This window comes from Anopheles arabiensis, chromosome 2 (assembly GCF_016920715.1).
Source record: "Anopheles arabiensis isolate DONGOLA chromosome 2, AaraD3, whole genome shotgun sequence".
Classification (NCBI taxonomy): domain Eukaryota; kingdom Metazoa; phylum Arthropoda; class Insecta; order Diptera; family Culicidae; genus Anopheles; species Anopheles arabiensis.
The window spans coordinates 1,734,496-1,748,672 of record NC_053517.1 but is presented as its reverse complement, the minus strand read 5'-3'; the positions used below and the strand labels follow the sequence as shown (position 1 = coordinate 1,748,672).

Genomic DNA, 14,177 nt, shown 5'->3' with positions numbered 1-14,177 from the left:
AAAGCTTCCGATTTCCGACGCTCGCGCATGGGTTCGTCCTCCTAGCGCCATTAGATTTCCTCGCTAGTTGCTCCGGGGATTTACCGGCTGCCTACTATGCCCCGGAGCGTTTACCGAGCGAACGACGTCATATCGGTCCCACCTACCCTCGTGCTACCTTCCTGCCTACTATGATTTCTTTTCGCTATTCACCAACGATCACCGTGTAGACGGACGGCGTTACTAAGCCGACGTTGACAGCGTGCAGAGAAGCTACGCTATCGAAGAATTCGCGACACGCCGGTGTAATTCCCTTCGAATCATCTAGCACCCCCCCCCCCCTACCCCGCGCACTGTGATGCCGAGAGAGCTCAAGGCTCACTGGTAATGGAGTCACTCGGCCGACGGGCTATAGAGAATGTGTCACAGAAACTGTCGTAAATCAATTTATGGCAATTTAGCCGCGCTGATGTACACCGTAGTAGTTTGGTATGCTTAGAGCACTACCTTGGAAGTTCTTTTGTAACAGCTTTTCTCGGCTCCGCTCGACTAGGGCAACATGCAACTAGGTCATCCCGTCAGCGCGCGACCGACCCTCGCCTGTCATCAACCATTCTCATCCCTACAACGGTACGAGACCGAGCTGAGAGGATGAGAGTCTTTTGATGCAATTAGTCAACGTGTGTCGGGTTCGGTTCGGGATGCAACGGTGATGATAACGGCCTGTTAAGGTTTTAAAGTCATGTCAGCTCGGGCACGCGGACACTTAGAGGACACAGGCACGAGAAGGGATCGAAAGTCACCGAAGCGAATAAATCTTTCTTCGTCGAGCGTTTCCGTTTTTGAAGCTACGGTGTAAGATTCGGTGATGCTGAAAAGTCCCACCTACATCACACAGACATACAAATTCACAAAGACCACGTGTACGTACTACCAGCTACACACCAGAAGCTCAAATTTGCCATAGTGCTGTGGAAAGAGCTACTGTTCGACGGAATCCTTTGCTCCGATTCGACACTGTGTCCAACTAACACTTTCGGGTCCGGAACTTTACCGGTACATTGTCAAACAAAACACCCAAAGGCGAACATGTCGAGAATGGTAGTGCTCGGAACGCTATTGGTGCCTGGGAGAGCCAACACGGGAACCTTCCAGGGTCGCTCGAACCCCGCCGGACGAAGTGAATCATCATGTCAGCGACAGCAAGTGTCATTAGATTGTATTTTGAACTTCATTTCCTGTAACTCTCCTCCTTCCACTTGAACGCTGACCGTTGGTGGGAATCATTGAAGCCAGCCGGACGAATGGACCCGAGACCCGGACCTGAACTTGGAATTCCAACCAACCGAGAAAAGCTCAACCAACCCTTTAAAATCCATCGTCACTGCTCCGGATCCAATCTCGCTCTCATCATAGCAACGCCTCGATCATGTACTACTACCACACACCCACACAGCGTGTCCTCCCGGGGACGGTAAATAGAACTCGTCGCCCCCCATCCCCCTGCCCACGATCGGAGTGGAATCGCTTTTCGGTCCAGTTCAAAAATCGAAGTTCACTCAGGTGTAAGCAGTACGAGCCGTTGTATGAAGGGAAGGACGACGGTTCTCCCCAACACCACCAGTATCTGAAGGGGAAGGAGGCAGGCGGAAGCCGGCGCGTTACAGTGGTCTGCCACTTGACAAACAACAAAGCGGAAGTTCTTCATCAAATACACCCAACCCCAACACACACACACACACACATACGTCGAAGCGTCCCAGCACCAGTGGAACACAACTGTTTCGGGTCGTTGGACTAGCGCCCGAATGTCTGAAGTACGTTGCATTTTCAAACGGGCAAGTCTCTTGCCGGATGGGGAGTTTGCACCAGCAACATTCCGCTGGTGGCGCGTGTAAAATTAACATACAACATTCATTTAGCAAACCCAGACCGTCCCCGGTCTCAGTGCTGGGCCGACGGAGACGGAGAAATGGAGCCCGAGATGCGCCACAAGTCCACTCGAAAAATTAATTTTAAGTGACATTTTGTCTGCACTTCATTCGTCCCCTAACCCGAGGGGGGGGGGGGGGAGTTGAGAAGGTGATGAAGAGGCGGGTTTCTTTTGGCAAGGATGGGGGCCGCGTTGCTTGTTAAATTCCCGCAGGGAAAAATTCACACACCAACTCAACTCCACACAGTAGGCGGTGTAAAATGTCTTGCGGGGACTTGGTGAATACGGGGGAAAAGGTTCTTTCTTTTATATGATTCGTGTCGCCCGAAGGGACACGGCACACAAAACTAAATGTTTGAAGAGAAGCATAAAAACCAACAATCGAATAAGGAGGAAAGTGTTAAAAGCTAGACGATGAAGGAAGAGAGTGTTTCCGGTTCGATGAAGCAGAACACGCGCCGGCAACACTGGGCAGGTGGCAATGAAGGATTCGCCAAAGACCACCATAACACCCGCAGCACAGCAGCACACAATAAGCGAAAAGGCTCACAACAGAAAGAGAATAATAGATAAGAAACTTTTATGCACTACAATCCAACCGATTCCGGATGAAGGTAAGCAGCATTGAGCGCCACCACACACACTGTGGTGTTCCTCCTCTCCTTCACACTTTATTCGATATACCAACGAAGTGCGCAAATAATGAACTTCCTGAAATTCGCCTTACATTGAATATTAAATACAGGATATGGAATTATATTTACCAACTTTTCGCCTGAATCAGCTAATGTTTTTTGTAGGGAGATAAAAAAAACCCGTAGATGAACACTCTAAATAGCATACACACACCGCTCCACTGTTAAAACGTGCGGACAAATTATAAAAATCATAAACAACCGACTTTTTAGGAAATGATAGCACACAATTAAACTTTCCACTCACTCTCATACACTCTCGCGCTTCCTCGACGACAACTGTGACCGGAAAAAGCTGTAGTTCCGCTGGTGCAGCAGCAGCAGCAGTAGCAGCAGCAAAGGGCTACGATTTTTGGAACCAAAACTTTGCCCATCGTTCTCCGTTATCTAACTTTCGCCAGACTGCGCGCCACAACCGAACCGTGTGCCCGCATCCCGTAGCACTTTACTCCCGGGTACTGTATATAGCTGAAGCGAAGCGAGACGACAAAAAGCCACGAAACCACCGGTAACAGGCACCGACTGCGAGCCAACTATGCGCCTGCAAAAAGTGGAGCCTACTTCGTTTGCCGGTGGGAAAAACGGACACACGCTTATACCACCCATGCTTGGAAGGAGGGTGAGGAGTAGGCGGCGATGGGAGTCAACCACTGGAAAATTTTCCCACAATCGCGGTAACCTGTGGTCCATGGAAACCAGCCGTAGCGACTGTGTGCAGTGTACATGGGGCATTAGGCATCGCAACAGTCCTGCTGGCCCAAGCCCCATCATGCTTGTTGCATTCCCAAATAATGGTACTGTACTGTTTTTCGAGCGGACTGTCCACCAAACATGTCTAATGACTTCCGAAATGATAGAATCCCGTAATCCCGGCCAGCGTTTAGCATACGACCCCCGCTCTTATCAAAGCGACAGCAAGTCTGCAAGTCGGCGGGAGCTGGAATTGAATGTTGTAAATGATCGCCTCAAGCGGTTTTGCGGGTCTCGGATGCATCACTGGAGCCAGACGGAGGAGCACATTAGAATAACACACCGAACACCTAACCTCTCTGCCGTTGGTCAAACCGACACGCTTTCGGGCGGGAGAGCCACAGAAACAGACAAAGTTTGATTCTAAACTGACCCAAATCTACACCGAAACTAACTGCTCTTCAGACCATTTCAACCGGTTTCGAGTGGAGGACACACCCGACAGCTGTGTGGTTGGTGCATTACGGTACAAGACTCAGAGTCTCCGACTTTTCGGGCATCGGGACAACTATTTGCCATGTCATGGGGATTCACAAACCCCTGAAGGATCTCCTTCCTCGCGTTCGGCTCCCGTGTTCGTCCCGGCTGACCCTGAAAACCGTGACACACTCTCACACACATACACTGAAACTTCGCACCATGGGAAGCATATCCCGAGGACGAAGGTTGGAGCAGGTCCCGTCCAGTACTTTTGACCCACCCCGGGGGCAGGGGGGACGAATGGTGAATGGTGGCGGTAAACGACGGCCGGATTTGTCGCGTAATGAAGATATATCTCTACAGTAAAAATGCTTAATGGGCGTTATTTATGGAAGGATGCAAAGGTACACAGCTCCAGTCCCCCCCCCCGCTCCTCCTTCCTGCTCCAGTCTTTTGTGTCGGTAGGTCAAAATCTGTGTATCATTTCCGAGCAAGCACTGAATTATGGAGCTCAATTTAGTTACCGTTACCTCCTCCTCGTTGCTGTTGGGTTAGATTGGGAAGCAGAACGCGTCAACCGACGGCATTCTAACCTGCGAGGCTTGATTTGCTAGAGTTTGCTATAGAAATACAAAATATTACCTTTCGCGGGTGTGATGTCATCGGGACGCATTTGGCAAACCGGGGCACTCGCAATCACTTTTCCCCGTCATGGAAAAGGTTGTTTGTGTGGTGACCCTTGCTGTGCTGCTTGCGCCAAACATTTATCGAAGCGAAAAATGGATATTATTATTTCATCCACTGGAATCGGTTACCTCTCTTTTTACCAGGAACTGGCGCTCTGGCCCCATTGTTTTTTTTTTCATTGCTACAGTTTTTCCGAGACAAACAGTCGTCGGTCGGAAAATGATACTTCATAAAGCAATGTTCGCTTCGCTTTCGCAGCTTTCTTTGTATGAAATGTGCGATTTGCACACGAAGCAAACACACAAACACGTCGAAACCATTTCTTTCCAGATAGGTCTGGGTGTCGATTTCCGATTCCCCCCTCTCTGGGCAGATACAGAAGATACAAATAATAAACAGACCAATATTTTGTACCCAGTTTGTCGTTTGTTTTCCTTTGCGCCCGACTCACGGAACGGTGCGCGTCTCCATTACAGCACCGTTGCACCGTCTAATGATTGTTGCTCTTCCCTATTCCACGTCTCCGTTCTTTTTCAGGGGGGGGGGGGGGAATGATGGAAATGAAACATAACGAAGTCAATTACCACGATGGTGGTAAACACAGCACAACACAAAACCCACGAATCAGGTGAGCCTTGGTCCTTCTTTGGGGTTTTTGCTTTCCATTTTTCCTCCCCAACACCAAGGCGGTTCATTTGAATAATTCGAACATTTTTTCAACACCTCTCGCTGCAGCTGCAGACACATGGGCACCTCAAAAAAAAGGCCGTTAAAAGTCAATAAATCCCATTTTACAACACGAAGCTCCCCCTGCTCGAAAATTCAAAACGCTCCACGCCATTGTCAGCCGTACGAGCGACTGATGACGTGGAACGGTCGAGAGCGACCTGTGCAAAAGGTGTGATATATTGTTGTGTACACGTCCCGCCGTCGTTGAAGCGAATAAAACTTTTTCCTCATAATTGCATTTCATTTCGATGCAAATTTTGTACCCTCCCCTCCCCTCTCCCCTTCTCGTTTCCTCGTGCGAAACCTTCCTGGTGCGCGCACGCCGAGATACGCAACAGGATCAGCGCAATTGGTTGGGACGCGCACGTGTGTTATTAGCGTCCTGTAGTACCATGTCCCGTAGTTCTGCTGTAAAAACGCTTAGTATTTAATGCAAATTACTCTTCATCCTCTCTCTGTCTACTGATGTGTTTTTTTCCCTTCTGTACCTTAGGGCAGGAAAGCATCCACACAACAACAGCAAAAAAAGAACAACAGAGTGGACATCCCAACAACTGATAAAAAAGGCTCTCAATAAACGGTCGAATTACTGCTCAACCGCTTACGACGCCACGCGTATGGAAAGTGGACTATCATCGGGACCGGGAACTCCTGGGGCAAGCCTACAGGGAAAAAAACAATGCCCTCCAGAGGACCACACACACATTTTTCCCCTCTTCGTGTGCATGTGTATTGGGTGTACTTTTTCGCCGGTCAAATCCGATCCCGACCGTTGGTGCTGGTGGCGGCGGCTGGGTTGCATACTTTCTTCCTCCTCGTTCTGGTCCAACTTTTGTCGACCCAGCACGGGCCCAGTCCCGGTGAAGAGTAGACAAAGTTTAAATATTCATGATCCATACGACAGCGACACCAAATGCAAACAAGTTAATTCCAAACTACGGTGGCGGCCTGTGTCCGTGCTGGCTATGAATATTCCACCACCTGAAGGCAGGAACGGTAGAACTACAACACTGTGCTCCTGTCGACAGTCGGGCGGACGACGCGCGTCTTCCCCCCCTTTTCGCCCAAATCCGTTTGTGGGTCCTTCCTTGCGCCTCGCTGTACCAGGCGCGCCAAATGCTGCTGCTAGAACATATTAGACTCTCATTTTTTGTTCGCTGGCGCACATCTACAGCCACAGAGACTAGAAAAGTTGGCAATAGTTGCTTGTAGCGTACAAAAAAAAGGGGGAAGAGAAGTTGCCGCGTGGGTTTTAATGTTTTGTTTCGATCGTGATTTCCAACAGTGATTAATATTCGCCCACCCACTCATCGTGGTGGTGGTGGTGGTGGTTTGAGTGTGACTGTGAACTCTCCCAAGGATCCTGCTGCTCCTGCAGAAGAGTCTGGAGTGTGCAGGAGGACCTTTTGTGTACAACATAAACACAACACAAAACTTCCTTGAAGGACGGCGCGCACGCCGTGCTCTGGCTGGGGCCGCCGTTGAGGTCAACTTTACGAGGAAATTATTCAACCACTATTTTATCGCTTTTAATCCCCGCAGCCAAGCCACAGCCATGCCGCAGCCAATCGCGCCAACCAGCCAAAACCACCAAAAAAGCGTGTTTCGCAAGCTGCGATAAATTAATTGATTTTGTTTCCGGCCATGCGAAACCCGGCGACCGCGGTCGGACCAGCGCCACCACCATCACCACCAAGAGGCTTAAGGCATTTTCTTTACGCCCGCCGTTTTGTTTTACCAGCTGAAAAAGGCAAAAAGAGGCAAAAATAGTAGTTGGCCTAGCATTCTGCGGTGGGGTGAAAATATCCCACCAAAAATAAGCCACCCCTTGGGGCCTTTTTTTTTGGGGGGAGGAGAGAAAAAGCTGCTATCGTACACGTCGCGTCCCAATCGATGCTTGCCGTCGAACTGGACAAGAAGTAAGAAATTGGCGGCCCGCAATAAGTAGGCCTTTCATTCGTCTCCCAAGTAACCATGGTGAATGCCACGACGGACTCAAATGCTCCGCGCTCCGAGTAATAATCGGATCGAATTAACATAAAAATATCAACTTAGGTAAATGAATTTTCAGCGAAGGAATCTTTCAATCAAGGTCGTATAATTGAAAGAGTAAAACACAAAACAATAAGCGATTCAGCCTGCGATGGGAAAACGAACGGCCCACCAAATCTCGCTCTCGCTTGGATGTTGGTCCTAAAATAATTAGGGACCGCCAGTGTTTTCCCGAAGGGGTTCTGTGAAGTAAAAAGACCATCATTTCGCAGCAGAAAGTAACAAAGATAACTAAATTCTCTCATCCTCGGAACCTTTCCCCATACCTTTTCGGTGGGGATAAATCACTGAGACTGGTTACTACGCTTAGGATGGTTAACGTCCTAACAACGTTCCTAATTCAATTTTCACTAATTAGAAATGAAAACTAATCATGGCCCAGGCAGGCTTCAAGGACAGCGTTCGGCGGATGGTTGTGTTTTTTTCTCTCTCTCATAGTCTCATTAAAAAGTAGCAAACCACCACAAGCCGTAGGACCGGTGTGTGTCTAAGGCATGCGGCTGTGGAAAGAGGAATTGAACCCCAAACATTCCACAATCATCGTACGCATCATCGAACGATCAACGAGAACCCGTTGAATTCCCTCAATGCTCCGCGCTGGTGGCATTGAATCAGTGTGTGATACGATCGGTATGCTTTTTCGGCTTAATTTATGCGCATAGATTAATTGGAACACTTCAAACGATCGGCTCGAGGTAAAATATTTGCATTATCATTTTTTACAGATTGTACCTTTTGTCGATTTTAAACCAGATGGACACGGTCGTTAGTTTGATATGCTTTAGCTAGGTGTATCATGGATGGTCAAACCAGTGTTTTTGAGCGATGTCTTCAATCCACACAACACAATACTTATCCGTGTTACTATTCAATTCCAGTGCTCTAACAGTTTGTTAGATCATTTCTAAGTCTCATGTTGGCAGACACGTATAATTTGGATTTTTGCTTCAGAACCTGCTTCAGATCCATGTAGTTTATCCATTACCCAAAATCAAAACACGCCAACAGTTTTGCATGCAACCTAAAATCTCATCGTTTGCTCCCGACGACGTGTCGTACTACGGTGGCCGTGTGTTTTTGATGGGCATCATCACCCACTCCCCCCCAGTTTCTGCCCAGCTCTTAATACGGCTCATCAACATCGGCGCACCGAAATAGCACCGGCGGCCCAATAAAACCATACCGAAATGGAGCGCTGCGCGGCGCGAATGATCGACAAATCTAGAAGTCAGGCCTCGGTTCGTCCCAGAACGCAACCCTCGCACCGGAGAGCGCGAGGGTCTCGGATCGCCGGTGAAACGGTTGCTCTACAGACGGACGGATGGACGGACGTCGGTTGTTGGTGACATCGTACCAAATGTCAAAGTATTTCCTGTCAGCGCGCTCTGTCGCTCGTTTTGATCGTTGTTTTTTCGACCCTCTCGTTCCTGTGTGTCGTTTGGGACATCGGGGAGAGAGACTGGTTTTTATTCGCACGTTCATTCATTCGCTACGCTGCCGGGCAGATTTGACGGCATCAGAACTTGCACTATTAAACACACCAAAGCCCCCCCCCCACCTCCTCCGGACAGGTTCTCCCGTTGCAGACATCTAAGCATGTTGCAGGATTTTAGAGGGCTGACATGTTGAAAAATAAATACTTTCTGCTCGCTTTTCCTCTTCGCTTTTGCTTGGGAACTCTCGCAAAAGCGTTAATTCAATTCCACGGCTAATTGGCAGGAACTTCATCGGTAACTGATGATAAACCAATACAGCCGGGCCCGTTTCAACTCCACGTACGATCGTGCCCGTCCTATTTTGTGTTTCGAGTGAGCTGCAATCAATTTTAATGATGCAAATAATAACACAAACTAGTGTCACGGGATCGCTAGATCACCGGGAATCGCTGTGCCTAGTGAGTTTGTTTATTACGTAGAATTAGAACATGTGCTCCATCGCCCGAGCTGGAGTCAACAGGAAAATGCATCAACGAAAGAGGGGAAAAAAAAGTATTCTAACCAACCAAAAACTAGTGACTAGAGCATCCCGTACGCTGAATAAACAAAAACCTCCACCAGCAGGTCTGGAATTCGGGGGATGTTGTTTTGAAAAATGTCCATCTGTTGGGAGTCTTGTTCCTTTTTTTCCCCTGAGCCATGTGAAGATCGTTCAAACGAATTTGTCACGTCCAATCGTTGAGCCAGCCCAGATGTAATCCCACCGGTCCGACTAGTGAGAAGTTTACCCAGAATTCCACCCATCTGCAACACACAAAATCAATCAAAGCTGTGTCACTTCTACTCAAAACTCCACTCCCCCTAAAGCCCAGGCCTGGGAAAGGTAATCTAGCGCGATGGTGCAAAGTTACCTACCCAGAGATAACCATTAAGCTCCGGGGGCTGATGATTAGGACGAAACAGCTTAAACGAAAACTAATCCTGTAATTCGGCAACTCTCATCACATCAACTTAATCTGGGTAATAGTATGTTTCATTAACCCTCCTCCACACACACACACACTCATGCAAGCATTAACCTTTCTCCGGTTCCACCATATCATGCACCGCGCAAAATGGTGTATCGTAAAAATTGATCTAACCTCCGCCGAGGCGAGAATTACGTCCATTACACACTTCAGCGAAGGTTAAGATCCCGCCCATGACGATGATTACGACGACGACGACGACGACGACGACAACGATGATGAGTTTCATTTTCATTTTCACATTTCCCAAGTGAATTCCCGCCCTCCAGCCCCTCGCTCTTTACTCGGTCGCTTACACTTCTTACATGATCAACTACCTTGACATTGATTTTCTTTCAGAGAGAGAGAGAGACCCGCACAACCTTCGTATATCTGCAATATGTTTTGGAAGGTGCAGAAAGGTCTGGTAGAGAGTGGAGGTTAAACTGTATGTGTGTGTGGTAGAGGAGGTATGTGCCATCAGACGATAAGCGACGCTGGAATGGTACAGAGTGGGGGGAACTTAAAATGTCGTCGTAAAATATAAACGAGGTGATAAAAAGGGAAGCACACTTAGCATCCGAATCTCCAGGGAACTTCCGGAGGTTTCTGCACCCTCGCACTCGGTGCGGCATTGGGGCCATTAGAAGACAAAAAAAGCACACCCACACACATACAAACCTCTATTGCACGGAACACCGTTTGAAATTGGTACCGGTAATTTGGGTTCGTGGTAAATGACACTGATAAACATGTGCGATAGGAAAGCGGCAGGGCAACGCTGTTGATCGTTGGTGCCGACCAGCCGACCGTTCGTTCGTTGGTCGTCACGCGATCAGCAGTATATAGTGACTCATTTCGTCGGAAATTCTGAATTTCAAACGGCTCGTTGCACACACACACACACCCAGACATCGGCAAAGGTAAACAGTTTGTATTTAACTAATTTTAAACTTTGATCCTAGTCTGTGTTCATGACAAATGGGGGAACAGGGGTAGCGTTACCAATTATAGGATAACAGAGTTTGCCCCGATTGGTACGTAATCACCTGGGGAAATGGGGAGCGTTGTGAAGGAGCAGTCACACACACACACACCTGCATTTCCGGGTGTTAAAATCGATGGTTTAATTGGACCAAAACGCACCAACCGTAAACGCGACTAGCGAACCAGAGGGAACCACCACTCACTCGATTGCTTTGTTTGCTTACACACACACACCAAGAGATGGCTCGACGGGCTGCATTTCCACGGTCGGCAGATGCTTTATAGGTGCTAATGAATCGCCTCATTAAGCACGGCTATTGGTTGAGTAATATTTGACCCCAACGCCCCCCCCCCCACGATCGATACACCGACCACTTCACTCGCACGCGTCCGACTGTGAGAGTGTCGATCCAATAAATTCTACTAAATTATTGCAATATTACGTACCCAGCATTTACCCACCCACCGCCTGCCAGAACCGAAAATTAATGAAATGCGTAACAATCATGGGCATGGTAATTCTGTAATGATGATTTTAATCAGGTGGTTATAAGCCCGTTTTGTACGGGATACGCAGCAGATACGTTGTTGGGTTACGGCGGTAACGGCTGTTGGCTTTGCTGGTTTCGGTGGTTTGTCCTCCACACACACGCACGGCCCGGAGCCAATTATGCACTGCGATGGCGTTTCCAATGCCACCACCTACAGGCCTGTTCATACAGAGGACATACCGAATTTTCTCTTACATTCCAAATAGTGAATGCCTGCTTACCCGTGCCTAGCGTACGTGTACGGTGTGGATCACGTTTCTGTTTACTTTAAGCCCTCGTTCGCTACACTTGTCAATCGTTTGCCAAAGTACACAAACAAATAAAAACTCCTTACTGCCCTCCCCCCGGGGAGCCGTAGGCAATAAGTCAGAGCAAGTGAAGTGAAATTTTGCACATTCCATCGCACATAATTTCTGCCGGCGTGCGTCATGCATGCGCGATGGGGCGGTGAACCTTCTGATGAGCGGCGAAGGAACATTCCCCAAATTCCCCACGCATAATACGCCCACCAGCCGTCACGGGGAGGGAAAATCGTGAAGCATCATCAGCAATGTTTTTCTAAATAAAGCCACCAACCAAGCGGCCGCAGTGTGTGTGTGTGTGTTAAACGGTAGCGGCAATATGCATTCCCGCGATTCAGAACTGCATTCCTATGTACGGGACCAGCGAAATGGTGAAACATCATTTGCGTTATGCCATTGTGCGTTACAAAGTATATTTTGGAAGAATTTGTGTGTGTGGCCCTGTATAGAACCATCTATTATTGGGCTAAATTTGAAACCTCTGGCACGAAACAACCATCAAACATTTTGAGCTGGAAACGTTGAAAACCCAAAATAGAACCGCCGGTCTAAGGCTTCATCCCGACATTCCCACGCTACACATCGATCGCATCCATCGATGATTGATGGCCAACATAGCCAACCCCTGTGGGCTGAGCCGAGGGTCGGGAAGTCGTAATCCATTGGAGAATTGGACACCGCCAGCCACGCCGCCACGCTACCACCGACCAAATGGAAAATGCAAAATGTGATGGATGGCACGCGAAACCTGGAGCACGCATGAGGGCTTTTTTTTAGGTTGTTCGTTCCAACGCCAATTTCTGAAGGCCATCTACAGCAACACTGACCTAACGCACGCCGTTTTGCCAGATTTTTGCCCTGGTGCGTGACTGTGCCCCTTTCGCGGTGGAGGGAAATTAAATTGAAAAGCATTCACCGTTCCGTTTCCTAGCAACCTGTGGTGTGTACACGTTGCTGTGACCTTTATCCCCGGGAAAGGGGTCGTTGTAAGAAAGTTTTGCGTGTGTGTGTGGTTTGATTCACCTACTTGGATGTTGCACAAGGTAGTTGATTGCATTTATTTCCGAGAAATAAGGCTACACACACCACTGAGTTACAGTTACCGACACACAGTTCTTAAAAGCTTTTTAAGTTATTGATCGACTTTATTCCTCTGTTTTGGTGGTTTTTCGCGGAACCGAATGAGGCGGGAGGCTGACAAAATGATGTGCAATTTTGCTGCACTTCTTCGTAGAAAAATGATGAACCTTTCAGAAAAAAAATACGTTAAACATTTCCGATTACATCCTCGCTTCCTCGCTCACCCGATACGCTCTGCAACATGCAAGGTCCGTTGACAGTGACTACACGCTGCATGTGCTGTACAGGAGCTCCCACAAAGGTACTTAATCGTATTTTGTACTCCCGTTCTCCCACTACACTCTCTCCGGCATCCGGGAGCTGAACAGGCTGAACAGTTTCCTGCATCGTTGATACCGAACATCGAACCATATTGTTTGAACCACACCCCGCCCGCGATGCGCTCTCCTTCGCCGACCGTGAGAATGATGTATTCATAAGCATAAACTATGTCCAACAACATCATCAGCAGCAGCAGCAACGACACCTTCTCCCCGTTGCCTTTGCAGTATACCCGTATATCCCGTGGATGCACCAAATCGGCACCGGACTGTAGTAGCAAAGCGTGCAGTTTTTGGTGCATAATGCGCTAGTACTGCCAGCTGACATCCTGACTGAAGCAGCTGCGTAAACGAGCGCTCTACACAGACTTGCGACGCCCGACCCAGTCGGGTCAGGTCCGCCGATAGGACGATGGTTTTGCACGGGACACTTACGGACTGAACGGGAATGGTGCGCTCGCCACCAGCCATAACCATTCTCCCGAGCTCGAGTGTGCAAATAAATTCTGAACAAATTTTCCTCTTCCCACGTAGCGAGAGAGAGAAGCAGCAGCAGCGGCCACAGGACATGATAAAGCTTCGGTCGTCGAAGGTTTTCGATGCAACCCGTTACCGGTGCGGCCCCGAAAGTCACGAAGAAAACACACACACACACATGCACCACACGGGTGCTGCAGCCATCGTCGTCGCTCGCCCATCTTGAAGCATGTAACGAATTAAGAAGCGATCGCTTCCACTAAACTTCCAAACAATTTGATTTATGTTACCCTGCCGCGCTCGTACACGACCCGGGGTTCACGGGGCCGCATTCTCCACATATGACATGTGTTGGCAGATTTTATAGCCGTTCTGGGTCGTTCCTCACTGAGTGCGCCAGTGGCCTGTGATGCGAGGTGCTGTATTTATATTATCGGTACACACTGTGTGCTGCATTGGAAAATTATTATTTTCCTTCCTTCGGGGTGCTTCGAGAGAGAGAGAGAGAGAGATCGAGTGAGAACCTGCCTTCGACAGTCGTCCATACTCGCACCAGAAAAGGGTATGGTTGTAGATGCGCGCAGCACTAATTTAATGTGTGAAATCAAAAGTTTATTGTGTCGTGTTTTATGAGCAGCCACATTGCACCAGAAACGATAACAAGTTTACCCGTCTCCCACCCACCCCCTTTGGCTGCTTTGCTGTTTTGGGTTTTCTGTGTCGGACTGTTTATCGGTCCCATTTCGAGTGAGTAAAACAGAAATTTACTTCT

At 48.6% G+C, this 14,177-nt stretch overlaps 1 protein-coding gene across 6 annotated transcripts in view; it reads right to left on the bottom strand.

Annotated features, from left to right (window-relative positions):
- Positions 1 to 14,177, bottom strand: part of LOC120896939 — a 77,945-nt gene that overhangs the window by 10,920 nt on the left and 52,848 nt on the right. Inside the window, exon 1 of one of the 6 annotated variants that reach the window (XM_040301469.1) lies at positions 2,855 to 3,129. The exons of the other annotated variants lie outside the window; for them this stretch is intronic. Coding sequence (XP_040157403.1) covers positions 2,855 to 2,981 — 127 coding nt within the window. The 5' untranslated portion in view covers positions 2,982 to 3,129. Of the gene's footprint in view, positions 1 to 2,854; positions 3,130 to 14,177 lie in introns of those variants that run through there. 6 annotated transcript variants of the gene reach the window in all.